The 17735-nt window shown below is 40.0% G+C and overlaps 2 protein-coding genes across 2 annotated transcripts; one reads left to right on the forward strand and one right to left on the reverse strand.

Annotated features, from left to right (window-relative positions):
• Positions 1-464: 464 nt before the first annotated feature.
• On the reverse strand, positions 465-5580 carry alas1 (aminolevulinate, delta-, synthase 1). The gene is made up of 11 exons (XM_077574117.1): positions 5419-5580; positions 4749-4963; positions 4487-4672; positions 4270-4395; positions 3940-4159; positions 2832-3016; positions 2573-2752; positions 2326-2490; positions 1120-1388; positions 880-1042; positions 465-781 (listed from the first exon to the last, which is right to left on the reverse strand). Exons 2-11 carry the CDS (start codon positions 4951-4953, stop codon positions 621-623), a joined length of 1860 nt encoding a protein of 619 aa, XP_077430243.1. The 5' UTR covers positions 4954-4963; positions 5419-5580; the 3' UTR covers positions 465-620.
• A 1453-nt stretch (positions 5581-7033) lies between these two features.
• Positions 7034-17440, forward strand: LOC144056948 (protein shisa-4-like). Its single transcript, XM_077574106.1, has 5 exons — positions 7034-7184; positions 8507-8660; positions 11581-11723; positions 13461-13721; positions 15490-17440. Exons 1-5 carry the CDS (start codon positions 7115-7117, stop codon positions 15693-15695), a joined length of 834 nt encoding a protein of 277 aa, XP_077430232.1. The 5' UTR covers positions 7034-7114; the 3' UTR covers positions 15696-17440.
• Positions 17441-17735: the final 295 nt, after the last annotated feature.

Consider the following 17735-nt stretch of genomic DNA (forward strand, 5'->3'; position numbering starts at 1 on the left):
TTTTTTTTTAAAGACACGCATTTGTGAGGTCACATGTTGATGTTGGAAAGCCTTTCTCTCAATTTTTCACAGTGTTTTAATGAGTCAAGGTCATGACCAAACTCCCTCATCCATATTGTCCTTATGGAACTTGTTTTGTTATGTTAGGACAAAAATCTTGATAAAAGTACTTCAAATTGAATTTTGTTGAAAAATAATTTCGTGTTGACAAGCTTCCCTCTTCACTTTCATGCAGTTTATTCGCCATGACACTTAAAGTTGCATGCTTATGTTTACATCATTTCTACATGCAAATGCCATTCTATCAATCAATTGCAGTCATATCATCCTGTGATATAGCACACATCATGTACTTGATGCAAATAAATGTGATTGGATATAAAAGCCTCAACTTTGAAACCTTATCTTAACCAGATACAATAAAAAAAAAGCAGACCTTTGCTTAAAATAATTTTCAGACCACATAAGTTTCATCTCGTATTTTATTTTGACGAATATATAATATATGACTAAACAGAATTTTAAATAATGTGCTTAAGAAGACATATCAAAGATAATTATGCGACAGAGAAAGAGTGTCGATATATGAATTGTCGAGAGCCGGCGTTGAGGATGATTGGTTATGCGCGGGCCGAGATCGGGTGACTGAGGCCGTTGAAGTAAGACTTCTCTCTCTCGCTCATCAGCTCAAAGTGCAGAGGCTGCTGGCAGAAGGTGCACTCGGCCGACGAGTGGGGCTTCAGCTCCAGGCCGGCCTCCTTCCATGTATCCACCAGCCTCTCTGTGTAGAGAGAAAAAAAAAAAAAAAAGAGACAAGGGGTTACCAAACTTTGTATTTCAACATAAGTTGGCTCAAATTACATCAGGGCTCCACCTTACCAACAAAGTATTTCATCATCTCAGGGGTGTGGTGAGGTGTTGGAGCAATACGCAGAAGCTCGTCCCCTTTGGCCACAGTGGGATAGTTGATGGCTTGCACGTAGATGTTGTGGCGACTCATCATGAGGTCACACATCTCCGTGTTCTTCTCAGCGTCAGACACCTAAAAAGTAGGACAAAAGGATTACGTTTCAGTTTAAATTTTGCAAGGTCATTGTCAGGCATGTCCGGTGGCTTTACCCGAACTGGGATGATGTGGCTGGGGCAGTGCACCACAGGCAGCCCGGCGTCCATCAGCATCTGCCGGAGCAGCTTGACGTTGCGCTGGTGCTTACGTCTGAGGGTGCGACCCTCCTCGCCCTTGAGCACCTGGATGGACTGCCGGGCGCCGGACAGCAACATCGGCGGCAGGGAGGTGGTGAAGATGAAGCCGGCGGCGTACGAGCGGACCGTGTCCACCAGGGCGGCGGTGCTGGCGATGTAGCCGCCGACGCAGCCGAAAGCTTTGCCTGGAAGAAGATGGGCAGCGCGGTGAAAATGTGCAAAAGAACAAAATAATATATATATTTTTTTTAAAAAACACTCCCCCCACCCACATTTGCTTTATATACATTTAAAAATATGAAAACACACTTTTTAAACTCATTGTAAACATATTTGAATACATACAAAAACGGCTAGCATAAAATACAAAGAAAATACAGTATATATATATATATATATAATGTGTGCTGGATATGTGCCTTTAAGAGGCGGGGCCTAGTGTATGGCAAGCTGGAGGGAGGTTGGTTGAGATCTAACTTGTGTTTCAAAACAGTGGAGGAAGAGGAAGAGAAGAAACTATACTACTAACTACTACTATATATAACTAAACTACTACTAGAAGAAATTCATAATTGTAATTCCATTAATATATTTTTGTTTTGTTTTTATGTGAGGTGTTGTAGCCACATGGCATTTTTGTTTGTTTGTTCTGTTGTTGCACTGTTTTGATCACTTTGGTCATGCTTACTGTTGTTAGTGTGCAACAGTTTGTTCAATAAAGCATACAAAAAATTAAGCGGATTAATTTTAAAGCAGCAAAGTTTCCACCAGTGTTCAAGTAGTTTCTCTATTTTTAGAGCCATTGTTGGCTTTATTCAGGTAGGTTTGCACTTCATGCTTTTGTTCCCAGTCCCCCTGAAAGGACTCTCAGCCCAGAAAAGGTGTTTGTCTTGAATAGAGCACAGATGGAAATGACAATGACAAGAGAGCAATTCAAGCCTCCAGTCTCCTAGCAACAGCAGGGCAGGGAAGAGATCCTTTAAGCCCGGCAGGATATTGGATGACACGGCCGAAGCCTCCTCTCAAATACAACAACAGGATATTCAAACCCTTTTAAGATACTTATTCAGTCTAAAGGTTTAGGAGAAGAAAATATGTGCTAATTTGAAATGTCATACTGACCTAGTGTCCCAGAGATGATATCCATCTTCTGCATGACACCGTCGCGGTCTCCAATGCCGCCTCCCCTGGCGCCGTACAGACCCACAGCGTGAACCTCGTCGACGAATGTAATGGCGCCAAATTCGTGGGCGACGTCGCACATCTCCTCCAGCGGACATACAGCACCTGCCAGGGAAAGATGAGCCAAATGTTACACTATGTTTTAGTTTTTTTTAAATCACTAAAAAAGGCATGATCTGCAACTGACCATCCATAGAATGGACAGTCTCAAATGCGACGATCTTGGGCTTGCTGGGATCTCCCTTCAGCAGCGACTCTCTGAGATGAGCGACGTCATTGTGGCGGAAAATGAACTTCTTGGCACCGCTGTTCCGGATTCCCTGAATCATCGATGCGTGGTTGCCCGCGTCGGAATAGATCTCACAACCTGTGGCAAGTTATTGAGACACAGTCATTTCAAACTCCAAAGTATTTACAGTGTGCAATAACTGGTTAGTTAGAATCACCTGGCAGCATCTTGGCAAGGGTGAACAGGGTGGAGTCATTGGCCACAAAGCAGGAAGTGAAGAGCAGCGCCGCATCCTTTTTGTGAAGGTCGGCCAGCTCCTGTTCCAGTTCCACATGGAACTTGCTGGTCCCGGAGATGTTCCGAGTGCCTCCCGCCCCGGAGCCGTGTTTTCGTAGTGTTTCCCTGGAGACAGCAATTCAAATTCCCATTGAAAAACAAACAAACAATATTTATCTTAGTGGTTTATATGTGATTAATTTATGATAAAAATCACAGCGTAAGGCAAGTTAAATACAAGACTTGTTAAATTGTGTTTGAATTAAAAGCAAGACCAACTTTACAATATCAATACTGTGTTGCTAGTAAAAATGACGCAAATCTGCTCTTAAGAATCCCGACTAAAACCACATCATTGTTTTGTTGGCTCCGCTATCGTGGCTGTGTGCTTTTATCACAAGAGTCATTCACTGTTTTTATTTTATTTTAAAGAATGTTAATTTGTAATTTTTCCTGAAAAAAAAAAAAAAAGAATGTTAATTTGTTTTGAGATTTAAGAATCTTAAAATGATAAAATATTACGTATCACGTGTTAACATTTTTAAAGACTTTTTAAAGATTGGTGTAAGAGATTTAAACGCCAATTAAGGTCTTGGTTTTAGATTTTTGCATTTAATACCTTTAAAGACTTCAAGGATTCGTAGGAATCCTGATTCTTTTGTTGTTGTTGATATTTTGGTTTGGTGGTGTGCCGTAAAATTGTTCTAATTTCAAATGGGTTCCTTAGCTCAACACAAGTTTTGTATACACATTTTCATTATAATAGCGAATTATTTCATTTTTTTCTCCCCAAAAAACAAAAATAGAAATGGTTCAATTCTGCTATCACTTGTATAATAATAATAATAATTTTAATATTACTTTAAAAATTGTCTGTACAGTTAAATATTTTACAGTTTGTTGATGTAAACACAGACCGGCTAGCACTATGGCCACACTAACAATGGCTGGATTGCACTTGAGTGTCAAGTAACTTTCAAATTATAGCCTGTCTCTTTGCGTCTAAGTAGGAAAGATGAGCCTACACGGGTTAACGTGATCAAACTTACATGATTGATTGCACTACCCGAGGATGTCGACTCATGCCCAGGTAGTCGTTGCTACACCACACCGACACTTCTCTCGTCTCCTCCAGGGAGGCCGTGAAGTCGTCGGCCATGGGGAACTCGTTGGCCAGGCGGTTCACAGTCTTGAACACGCGGTACGTGTGGTCGCTCTTCTTCTCTTCGATCTTCTTCTCAAAAAAGCCGTCGTAGTGGAAGCGGGACACTGTCGGGAAGAGGAGAACTCGCTCGAATGCGGCAATGCGATCTCGTGTGGTAACACGTGATGAAAGTGGTCGGTGAATTTCCTCACAAAACCGCAATGCAAACACTTACGGCTGCTTGGCAAGTTGTCCTGCAGCAGGTGGGAGACCATCTTAGGGCGCTGCTTAAGAAGGGTCTTCATGAGACTTTCACTGGTGCTAGCCAAGGATGGCTTCTTCAGCTGATCAGGAGACACTTCTGGAAAAAGAGAAGGAAGAAAATGTAGGATGATGATCATCATGTTTCTTCTACAGATTTCTTCCAAGGTTGGTCCGGAAGTAACTCTCACCTTTCTGGACAGTGCGGACTTCCTGAACATCCTCTTGGAACTCCATGCCAACCTGACGGACCACACTGCTGTTCTTCTGGCCCATTTCCGCAGCCAGGAAAGGGCATTTGGAGGCCACAGCCTGACCGGAAGACGACACAGTCGAATGTCCAGCAGGCATCTTAGCCTCCACCTCTTGTTTAGTGCCTGCGATGGCAAAACAACTGTAATTATGCGATCACACCCAATAGTAATCATCTCGCTTAGTTGATCATTTTCATACCTTCAGTAGTGTTATTCTCTGTCCTCTGGTGAAGAGAAGAGGACGAGGAGAGAGCCCGCGCCAGAGACGGGGCCATGGGTTTGGAGGCCAACTCCATCATGATGGGGCATCGCTGGGCGTAAACCACAAGCGAATTCCTGGGCTGCTGCATGAAGGCCTGGGGCACGCGAGCCAGGAATGGACAGCGGCGTACTATGACGTCCATGATGATTGTTCTGAAGGAGAAGAAACAAATAAATGGGAAATTGTTCATATTATCATACTATATGGACATTTACAAACATGGATGATAAATAGTTACTTTCTAAACAGTAGTCAAAACTAACATTTGTCTTAATGAAAAATGTGTTGCTAATAAAGTCCTGACTACTGTATACCTCGACAGCTTGATCTATGTCGACTCCTATCACTTCCAGGTATTACGTGATTATAACACACGGGGAAAACTTTTTTGTTTCGCCCCATTGATTAATCAACACATCGACAAGACTGTTAATATTAACGAGAATTTGTATAAAAGAAAATGGGTGAAAAAGCCCTCGCGCTCCTTGTAGTTTGACCCGACGTCGTCTTAAGCAACCATACATTAGCCACGAAGCTACAAGCAGCGACAGGGAATGATGGCGGCGGTAAAGAATAAGGGGGTTTAAAGAAAATTTATCAATCTCACCAAGAAAAATCTCGCAGGAAAAAATGACAAAGTTCGTCCACTAAGGCGACTCGAAGAGTTGAAAGTGTGGGGTTCTTCGTAAAGACGAGACTGGGGAAGGTGACAGCTTCGTTATCCTACACTGAGGACGAACGAGAAGGACGCGGATGTGCTGCTGCTTATAAGAGCGCTTTAAGGGCTAGCCTCGCTTGACGGGTCTCGCGAGATCTCGTCACGTGTGACTGGCAGTCATCGTCACAATTTTTTTTTATTATTCCTCAGCCAAGAATTTCCAGGAAGATAGTTCATTCCAAGTAGATAAGATCTGTGTTTCCTGCAAAGGTGGTTTATTGTCGGCTATTTTTTCTTTGATGAAAATGATAAATGTATTATTATTGTTATGACTATTATCTGTTACGATACTGCTCAAAATGTAAAACATTTGCAAGAGTTTTTTGACTCAGGAATGGACCGATAGATTTCCTGATTCATTTACTAAATTGATCATGTTGATTAATTTGATTTATTCATGGTAAAAGTCAATACAGAATTTTACAGGAACGCAAAGCCATCCAAAAAGGTGCGGATGTCGCCGCAGCTTATCAAGTCACCGCCCCCTTTTTTTCTCCAAGTCAATCATATTTCAACAAAGAAAATGGTCGAATTTCATAGAGTGAAATTAAATTATGAAAAGAAAACTAAACCTGATTTACACAAAACATACTTGTTAGACAAAATGTTCTATCCTGTCAAGTCAACAAAAAAATTGTCTACAGTTTTTTTCCCACTTGGTTCATATGTTTATTCAACAATTTAAGTGTAGACATTCTATTAAAAAATATAAATGAACCACACATTTTCATATTATTATTATTTTTACACCTTTAACAGACACACATCTTTGCTAGACCAATTCCCATAAATCATAACAAGACTGTCTTTTTTCAAACAACTTCTGAATACTGTAACAGTAATGTTTTTTTTTTTAAACTTTGTACAATCACAGTGTGTGGCTATTTTTTTCATTGTTCAAACTCTTTGTGGTTTTTGCTGAAGGTGGGATGTTTTATAAATGAATTGAGAAATGTATTACGAATGTGAATATATATTTAAAACACGTATTTGGCACATATGCACGTATTTTGTCTGTCTAAAAAAATAAATGCCATTTTTGTTATACAGCTGGATAGTAAGTATGTGGTCATATGTGGCCCCTCCCAGAACTGATGACAAATTGTGGCCCCCTCCATCATTTAAGTTTCCCATCTGCCTGTCCTAAAGGAACACACCTTTATTTACATGCAGTTTTGTTCTGTATACTTCCTCCCAGTGTTGACTCTCAGTGTTTTGCTGCTCTCTGCAGATGTCTTTAAGAATGACACTTGCTGACTGCTGTTTACGTGTTGCATTTTTCCTTAATTTAAATGTGACATTTAATATGGAAGAATCCAATTAAATTAGAATCACTTGAGAGAGATCGGTTAGGGAATAAGATTTGTGAGATACAATATTTCTCTTCTTCCTTATTCCTAGTGAAATCAAGATTTGCACTCCATACCAGTTGGTGGCGGTAATGCGCCATTAAGTGGTTTGACAGTCTCCAAGGAACAACCAATGGAAACAGAAGAAGAACGATCTTCTCTCTCCGGTTGAAGCGTTCGCTTCCTGTTGTGTGTTCCCGACCCATACTGGCTGGCCGCATTCACAAGAAGCAACCATGGCGTCAGGCCTGCCCGCTGTCGTCCTCCTGGCCTTATTATTTGCCGCTCTGACCGCCTGTGCATCGGGTAAGTCAGGAAATCAAGTGATCGACAATCTTCGTGGTTGCTGTTGTTGTTTCAGTTATTGCGCTATTTTTGTTTGTCGACATGGGTGTATGCAAAAAAAACCAACAACATACTTAGCATCGTAATGACGTTAGGTCAATCATCGCTAGGAATGAAAATGATGACTCTTTATGGCCTTGAGAGAGATATATATATTTTTTTTTTCTTTCCCGAATAGAGTGATTTGACCTATAGCTATTTCGACAGTTTCGTTTCCTCCCAAACTGATAAGTCACAGTGCACACACACCCCCGACATTATATATACTGTAACTTAAACCCTCAATGAAACCTTTCACTAAACTGAAATAGACTGTAGAGCTAAATATTTAAGGTTTTGTTCCACTGCTGTGGATTTAGTGCTGTTCTGGAGGGATTTTTTTTTTAATCTATATGTGGCTATTTCCAGCAGTCCCCAAACTTTTCTCTCTCCACGAAAAGCAGGACCAGCATAGAAACAAATAAAAACTAATGATCAAAAATCCAATTTACCCTTAGGTTGAATGTGTTTTTTGTAGTTTTTCCTCTAATCGAGCCGGTCCCATCTTGGTGTCCAATCTAATTTGTAATTTAACTTTTCTTAGGCATCTTTGCATAAAATTCAGCTTCACATAGACAAGATGTTGAAAATGGAAGCAAGCTGCTCAGTCTTTCCTTTCTTTCTTTCTGTCTGTCTTGCTTTCTTTCTCTCTCTTTCTTTCTTTTACTAGCCACTTTTTACACAGAGCGGGCATAGTGCGTGGGAATCACCCGAAGGGATAACCCCGTATTTTAAGCGGGACTGCTTATAATGTCTCTTAAAGTCAGCTTTCTTTTTCTTGGCTCTTCGCATTTGTCTCATCATTTCGTGTTGGTAAAGTAGTCCTAAAAAGCAGCAGTAGTATCATATCCGACTGATTCCAGGATCACGATTACAAAGCAACAACAAATCAAATGAACGCTATTGCGTAACAAACATGCATGCAATACAGTAAGAAGAAACACACTAGTACACTATTCTTACACAATTTGCCCCTTTTTCCTCATTTTTGCTGATGCACTACGAGACATTATTTTTAACCTTAACTTTTCACCACCAGTTTTACTTGTTTATACTCATAGGTTGAGCTACCTTATTTAAAAAAAAATCTCCAAGATTTAATGCTGAGCTCTCGGCAATGTGCTTTTACTAAAGATGGAGTGGCCATAAACACTTAAAGGAGTTTTCTCTCTGTGATGTGGCTTGAACAACAATACATTCAGGCTCTTCATCCACTGATACCTTTTGCTTGTGATGTGTTACAGCGGATGATAAAGACTGTCTGGCCTACAACGACTTAAATGGGCAATATTACTCGTACGAGCGATGTTTTGTGGGATTCTGCTGTGGAAACTGCTTTTCCAAACAGTGCTGCAGTGACAGTTTTCATCGCTTCACGGAGGATCGCCAAGAAGAATGGTAATACCGTTTTCCTTTTCCCCTCACAATTCAACCCAATGCCACCCGTGTATGACATTTAGTGTGACAGAAAAATCTGCAGCAGTTTCCTTTTGCATCTGTCCTTGAATGTTGCTTGCAGACATGTAACAGGAACTCGGGGTTTCCTATGTGCGACGACCTGGATGGAGTGTGCATGTGCAATGTAACTGCAATGCAGGTCGTCTTTCCTTTCATGAACAAGCTAGTAAAGGGACATTGTTGTGGCTACTCTACAAATGAAAAAAAAAAAGTTCTGTGATGACCATTCCATCTTACATCAGACACTTTGCTCCAGAACAAATCATGGAGATTGAAATAATGCATTCCAGATTATGGTGGAGACTCGTGTACCACTGTCATCACCACTCCACGTGGTAGTTATTATGGGACTGCTGAGCGTAGCAAGCAGCACATATTACTATCCTAGAAAAATGGGTATATTCTTTTTATTTTTTAATCTTCCACCGATTTTTCCGCAAGAATGCGGCCCGTACCGTAGATCGCACCGGGACAAATGAGGTATCAAACAATGCGGCTCGATCTGACTCGGTGCGGCATTATTTTTGTAGGAATTCCCACTTACCATGGCGACGCAATACCCCAAAAACTACCCCAAAAAGTGCCATAGGAATGAATGGGAAATGGAAAGACAAAATCACACATCAAGCACCTTTTTCCAAGACACGCTGCGCACGCATACGTTATCCGACCGATACGAATTTTAGCTCATTTTGTAGGAATTTTTCCCATCTTTAGCTCAGTGTCGAAATCTTTTTTAAGGAATGAAAGCTCTCCCCTCTGTGCGGGTTCAAAGACAGTGAGTGATATAGCATTTTAACACACACTGTTTTAGCAATTAGCTAGAGTGCCGGGAAGCAACAAATCTCTTGCCAAAAGTCAAAAGTTTCACTTCAAGTCGTCACCATGGCCACAATCTTTTCTCACTAGACGTCAAATTCTCACATTTTGTAGTCACGAATGTCTTCTTTCAGACAAACTAACTTTTATTTGGCTAAGGTGTCATTTAGTACCTTTATTTTCACTTTTAGCTCGGACAAGTCGGACCAACTCGCCTATCTCTTCCATGTTAAATTCAGGCGCCTTTCGCTCTTCATTTCTGATAAATCATAAGTTTTCAACCTGCTCTCATTTGGTCATTTTTCATCCGATTAAAAAAATGAGAACATGCTCGTGTTCCCCAAACCCTTGCCGTTCTAACGAGCAATTTCTTGAATCTGTATCTTGAACCGTTAAGTCGTAAGAGGCTTTTGTTCAAGGGGTGCGTCTCCTACAATCTCAATGGAATGTGGGGCGCATGACTGCTCCAAGTCAAAAATGTGTGTGCGCTCTTAAAGGGACAGTGAGATATTTTTAGATTATGGTTAATTTCCACATTTCTTGACCGATTCCAGTCATTTAAATTTTAAACTGTTCAGCTCATTTACATTTATTTAAATACATTTTCAGGGACAGTGAGATACTTTTAGTTGATGTTGATTATGGTTAACTTCCACATTTCTTGAGCGATTCCAGTGGTTTGAATTTTAAACTGTTCAGCTCATTTACAAGAGTCAGCAGTCCCATTCAAAATTCCCGCGGGAATTTTTCTAGTTTCCAGTTACACTGGAACCTCGAGTAATGGACGTCCCTTTTTAATAAACAATTTGGGCTACGCGCACATTTTTTGTAGAAAAGTTACCTCGATTTATGAACTGTTTTTGAGCTACAAATTGTCTGGCATGGCGTTGACGAGTGGATGGAGTGAAAACGTTGTTTTCTTACGCCATCTAACCATCATTGGCAACGTGCATATTGCACAACACATTGTTGTTGAAGACATTTAACATTTTCTATGCATATTTTTACTGTTTATGAATTTACTTATAGTATATAGATGCCATATAACTGTGATAATGTTTGTGTGAAATATATTGGACATATTAACTGTATTGTAATGAATAACACTTTTCACTCCCTTCCAGCTGGTGAGATAGGAATGCACATGGGAGTCATGTTCTCATGGTGATAACACTGTGGGTCTGAGGGAGTCTAGGTCGCATGGTAGTACCTGTCTAATCATATATTTCCGGCTTTGGACGGAACTGGAGTAAACATGTCAGTAAATCACTTGTCTGTCTATTATAATTACTAACCCTTTGTCCAGCCTCAGAGGAGGAGTATGCTTTTTTCATCTATAAAGCGACTGTGTGTTTTCATATTGACACACTCGAGGCTTAACATCACCTTTGAATGTAAGCATGTCTTGTGTCTTTTAGGAGCTCCTAAAATAAATATTTTGCAAAAGAAGCTTCTTCATCAGATCTCATTTTTCAATTATTTTTGAACACGCAAAGATTACACTTAATATAGTAATCAAATAATACCTTCATTGTAAACTGAAAACAAGTTATACGCCTCTGTGAAGTAAGGTGGAAGTTCCGCCTCCGTATCCTCATTCAACCAATCACAAATGATTGACGGGATAGCCCAAACAAAGTCTGACAATCATTGTATTCTCACAAGAAAATACTCTTAACAGTGTGTATGTTATTCATTGAAATGTAGCATCTCTGACAGTGAATGGTCGCGCTTGTTGTTGCGAGACGGCACCTCCACCATCGTACCGTACATTGCATTGCGGATGTAGGTCCCGTGTGGACAGGTTGAACTTTTGCTAAACTAGTAAAAAGAAGTGCTAAACAGTCAGAATGGCTCCTAAGAAAAGGGCAACTGCTAAAGGGATTGTTTGGAAGCACTAATCTTATTTTCAAATTACAAACAGGGGTCATTAATGAATCTAGATGAACACGTTAAACTGCCAGCCTTAGTTTCTTTATATATTATATTTAATCTTAATTCTTCATCATAATATTTGTATCTTTGTTTCTGTTTTCTTTAGTGAATATGATTCTCTCATGAATATCAGTAACTCCCCAATGTTGGGTTCCGTGATCGGCGGTTTCATCTTCATGGTGGTGGTGCTCATCAGCTGCTGCGTGTGTCCCTGCTGCTGCCTGTACAAGATGTGCCGCAAACCCCGACGTAAGTCTGCCATCTCCCGCTCAGCATCCATTACTGTGTGAATTGTCACTCACTGGTAGGGGTGTGAATTGCTTAGTACCTGGCGATTCGATTCGTGTCACGATTCATAGGTCCCGATTCGATTCGATACCGATTAATCCCGATACGAATCTATAAATTGATTATTGCGATTTTTTTTTTTTAAACTCAAATTTAGAAAATACTAATCAGTAAACTTGTGCATGTACATGTAAGATTTGTATGAAAATGTATTTATTTATCTGAAAATTCAGGCTTAGAACTGAGCCACTGCATTTAACAAACAGGTTGCAGTCTGTTTCATGTTAGAACAGCACTGAAATAAAAATATTAAGGCTTAATGTTTTATTAATATAACATTCTTCTATGCTTAATGTGTGAATCCTAACCCTAAGTAAGAAGTTTTGTTGAATATCCCCATAAAAAAATTGATGTTTAAAAATTGATTCAGCCGCATATTGAATCGACTAGAGAATTGCGCGTCGTAATATTGCGATATATTACCGAATCGATTTTTTCTAACACCCCTACTCACTGGCTGTGCTTGAAACACAATGTTCATAACGTTTATTGCAATATGTGCCAAGTCGAGCTGTGTTATCTTTAAAGAAATAGCCATGAGAGGATGGTGCACTCTGTGCCGTAACGGGGTGGGTAGGATATTCCGTAATGCTGCATCTAACACGCGACAGGGTGTATTGCTCATTTGAGTCCATACGTGAAAATATCCCATTAAAGCACCAACACTCAAAACTATACTGTCTTGAACCATTGTAACCTTTATAGATGGTTGTCAAAACAGTTTCTGAAACAATCACACCATACTCTGAGCCGTTTCACTTAAATCACCTTTGTTCCTCATTTCCCATGCTCTGTTTGAACTAAACCAATGTATAACAGCGGTTTACATGCCAGGAAGTAAAGTCATTTCTGTCAGTTGGATTCTAGAGTCGTTTTGAACAAGTGAGAGCATGCAACTGATTGCGTTATACCGTCTAACCGTTCAAAGTGAAGTAATATTTTCCACCAGTGACTCAGAGTCATATTTGGCCTGTCTAGTTTTTGAAGACGCGCAATCACGGGAGTCATGTGCGGTTTGTTGGCCCACCGGCCACATGACTCTCATTCTTTCTTTTTCCCCAAAATGGGAATTTCCGCTTTTCTTGGCTCAGTTGGAATTAGCCTCACATAAACTTGAATTGATAACGACAGAGTGAAAATTCCCACAAGCATTATTATGGGAAAAGTACCTAGAAGTTTAAAAGTGGACGTATACAATTCAGGGGTTGGTGCGCGCACACTCCTCGACTTCCTGTCAGCTGCACATAGTTTGTTGCCAAGCTAAAGTGCAGCAGGAATGTCAGCGCTCCACCTACTGTGTATGTGTGTGTGTGCGCGCATATGTGTGTATGACTCATAGTCTCCACGGCAACCACATGAGTGGAACTCAGGACCATCCCACGTCATTTATGGGAAGTGGTCATGATGGGGAGAAAGAAAAGAATCATCTGTATGTTTGTGGGGGCGTGCGGGTTAACTGTTTTCCCCTTGTGTTATTATGCAGCGGTAACATTTTCATCCACTCTTACTTTGAGGTATTTAACTCAAAATTCCCGCAGTTTTTTTGTTTTTTTTTTTCTGTGTAAAAAGTGAAATAGTGTGTCTCCATATTTTTGCCGTTGCTCTTTGTAAAAGAGTCTTTTTGTCATTGCCTCACAGCGGTCATCGCGACCACCACTCACACCACTGTTGTGACCAGCACCCCCCAGCATTACCCTCAGCAACCAACAGCATCGCCCGGGCAACCACAGCCCCCCTACCAGGGGGCCCCTTATCCCGCTTACCAGCCCGTACCAGTGCAGACGGGATATGGAGGCCAGCCCATGCCACCTCAGGGATACCCGCCGCAGCCCATGCCCACTATGCCCCACCTGGGACAGCCTTACACACCGGGACCACCGCCGACATATCAGGAAGCTAGTGAGTGGGGATTTGTACACACACACACGACATCAACTAACTCAAATCTTTTAAAGGGATACTTGACTCATTGAGTCATCTTCAGCAATAAAAAAAAAAAAAGTTCATATTTTGTTCAGAATTAGTGTGATGACTTCATTGTTTTTCATGTACAATTAACACCTTTAAAAACGTAGGTTATTATTTTATTTTTTATTTTATTTTATTTTATATATATATATATGCTATTATTAGGTTCATTATTTTTTTATGTACAATTATAATATCTTTCAAAAATTTTCCACTTGCTGTCGACTGAAGATGACATCATCACCTGTGCTGAGGAAGTAGGTAACGACCAATCACAACTCACCTGTTTTTTGGGTTTGGTCAGCAAACTGAGCCATGATTGGTCGTTACCTGCTTCCTCAGCACAGGTGATGATGTCATCTTCAGTCGACAGCAAGTGGAAAGTTTCGTTTTTAAAGATATAAATAATTAAAATAATTGAGTTATCACATTAATTCCGGGCAAAATATTAACTTTCTCCTGCTGAAAATGGCTCAATGAGTCAAGTATCCTTTTAAAGCCTCACACACTCAGTCATAGATATTATGGTGTGGAATGTGAGGATGGTGAACAATAATAATAATAGCTTCACCTCACCATGCACAATTTTTAATTAAATAATGCAAAATAGGTTTTCTGGTTAATTGATGTGATAATATGTAGGGCTAAATCTTGCAAATGTTTTTCTGCGATTATTCAACCAATCAAGTACAAAAAATATTTGCTAGCGTCAGCCCTACATAGAATATAGACAAGAAGAAAAACAACAAAAAATGACCGTAAACTGGCTTGAAATCTGCGACCTCACAGCCTTAATTCATGTTGACTTATTCTCAAATGTGAGACAAAAATTACAATGAAGGATTTTTAGAATTACAATAAAAAGTGACTAGCAAGTATCTGCTTTTGGCTTCCGAACTCCCTGCACTTTTTGTTAGAATTTTTTTTAATTATAAATGTCTATTTTCTAGGATTAAAAAAAACCTGTAACGTTAGCCATGTTACATTGGAGGAAGAAAAAAAAATCATCATATTTGTCTTCTAATATTTTCCCCCCCAGACGAAAATAACACGAAAACTAAAATAGAAGCCATTAATACGATAACTAAATTGACTGACAATTTCGGCAATGACGAGAACGAAAACAACATAGTGACAAAAATTCACAAAATACAATCAGAAGGAATGAAACACAGGCGGGAGAAAAGAACCACTCAGAAATTGTTCACTGCGCAAGTTTTAAGACTGTATATTATTGTCAGGTCAACATTTTTCATTGAAACAAAGTTTAAATTGTCAATTTAGTCAACTAAAATTGCTCTTTATTTCGTCGACTCACATTTTTTCTTTATTTTTGTCGACTCACATTTTTTCTTTATTTTTGTCGACTAAAATTAGATTAAAACTAAAATACAATCAAATGGCTAAATTATGACTAAAAGTGTCATTAATTTGAGTCCAAAGTCTATAATCAAAACCAAATAAAACAATTTTTGTCAAAATGAACACTGTTTAATCCCCCCTCAAAGTGTCATGCTTGGTGTAACTTTATTTATTTATTTATTTTTTTCTGGAGAGCTCAGTATTGTTCATCCGGTAATTTTACCGATTTGACATGTCATCATCATTACTCTCCTTTTTTTTCTTCTTTTTTTTGGGGGTGGGTGAAACTTGGTGTAACTTGACACTAATCCACGCGTTTGTGTGCTCCTCTGTCCAGCCGGCCCATGCTACCCCCCCAACCCGATGCCTTACAGCCAGGCTGCGTTCACCCCTGGCCAGCCGTCCTACCCTCTGCAGCCCCCAATGCAGCCCCCAATGCAGCCCCCCGTGCAGCCGCAGGCCTCCGCTCCAGCGCCCCAAATAAACTACCTGGCCCAGCCGGCGTACAACCCGGATTTTGTCTCTCCGCCACCCAAGATGTGATAACGGCCACGTCGGGTTTGCCGCAGCACCTTCAAAGAATTTTACACTTTTCTATTTTACAATGTCACCCAACATCCACCAACACAGGCCGTGCATGCCTTTTTGGGAAGTTCTCAGTTCTCAGGAAGCAAGTCGAGTTTTTTTTTTTTTTCTTTCTTGAACCTGCCCCAAATCTTTAGTTAAGCTACTTCAGCTTGAACTATCTCGACCATCTTCAGCCATCTTTGAATATTTCAGTGTTATAGTTGGACACGTATTGTTGTTGTGCTGACGTCGTTACTGCCGTTTAGTCTCGGTTTGCCTTCTCATCGTATGCTGCTTCTTTTGTCCGCCAGTACTATTACAACGTGTAACCAAGTGATTTTGTTTTGTTTATGTGTGTGTCATTCTTGTATTATAATACATTTTTAATACGGCCTTGGTATTTTGGGGGGGTTTTCAAAGTGTGGGGCGGTGAGACTCACTTAACATGAAACTTTCATGTTGCGTTTAAGGCAAAACGAAATTTCTGAATCTTGTGTTAAAAATGTTCTGCGAACGCTACGCAGACAGAAATAATTAAGTAACCATTTGAAAATGTGCTGTAAGGCCTAAATTTCACGTCAAAGCATTTTTTGCACAAACCACAAGGGACTGAGGTCTGCGTTTTCACACCACATCCTGCCATTCCGTCAGTTTCTAAACCAGTGTATAAATAAATGCCAGCCTGAACAGTTACCGTAACAGGTTAGCATTGCATTTAAATCCTTTTTATTTTTCTATTTTATATCTTCTATTTTTACCCTTGTATTGTAGGAACAAAAAAAAACAAAAACATAATCTTTTCCTTTTAACATAGCCTAAGTTAACTGGCGTTTTATTTTTTCTCAACCCGCTGTGCGTCCACTGACGTAACGTGGCGAGCCGTACACTTTGAAAACCGCCGCACCTGACCAAAAGAAGTGTCTCTCGGAAAAAAGGAGTGGTCTGTTGATTGTTGGGGGATGTAGAAAGTGTTTTTGTTTTATTTTAGACAATGGCGGGTAATAATTGTTATGGAGCGACGAGCTCCCGGGCTAAAAGGGAATATTCGTTTTGTTACGACTGAGCAAGCTGGCCCATTGTTTCTGGACTCAACAACTTTATTTTGTGTGCATGTCTTCGTTTAAAAAAAAAAAAAAAGTGCAACTTTAGGATGTTTTAATTGTTCCAACTGGATGCAAATGTACCTGCAATGCGTTAGTAGCAAAATAACCAAAGTTACTTTTTTCTTGATACAGTGATGCTAGCAACTCCGTGCCTTCTTATCTACATAATGTCAAAAGCAACATTAAGACGATAGAATTTGGAATATTTAGTTACATTAACCTGGTCAAGACACGGCATGGAGGTGTGACCTGCATCTCACTTAGTTTTTCCCGAATATCTATTTTCTAAGCTATGCTCTTCTACTAACAGTCAGGGTTTAAGTACATCTTTCCTGTGCTCTGCACTGATTTGCCTCATTCATTTCCTCTTTTACTTGAAAAAACTTGTGCTCAAGTGTCCTTTTTGCAAACCATTCAGAGCCTTTGTTAGAATAAGACTGCAAGCACTGCAGAGCTTTGTAACTTTTTTCTTTTTTATTTACCGGTAGATTTTAGATGTTCTTTATTACATCGCACGATTGTTGGTTTGTGTGCCATGCGTACAGATTGCTCAAGTTCCTTCCTGTCAAATGTGACATGCCAGCTCAATAAATCCGAAATTCGCCTTGTATGCATGCATACATGTATGTGAATTTTTTTTTTTTATGTGCAACCAGCAAATCGCTTTTATTAATAAGTGTCTGTGTGCTACGCAACTGAGTTTTTGTGTGTGAAGGTTTTCATGACAGGCGGATGAAGTAGTGTGGGACAATATGAGGTCCACAGGGTACATGTTTAAGTTAATACATTTTGATGGATTCTTGATCAGATGAAGTAACCAGACCATGGCCCAGGGGAACCATTTCGCTGTGGGGAAAATTATCGAGGCAGGCACTCGTACCATACCATAGTCATACCAATATGTATGACATAT

This window comes from Vanacampus margaritifer, chromosome 8, assembly GCF_051991255.1.
Source record: "Vanacampus margaritifer isolate UIUO_Vmar chromosome 8, RoL_Vmar_1.0, whole genome shotgun sequence".
NCBI lineage: Eukaryota > Metazoa > Chordata > Actinopteri > Syngnathiformes > Syngnathidae > Vanacampus > Vanacampus margaritifer.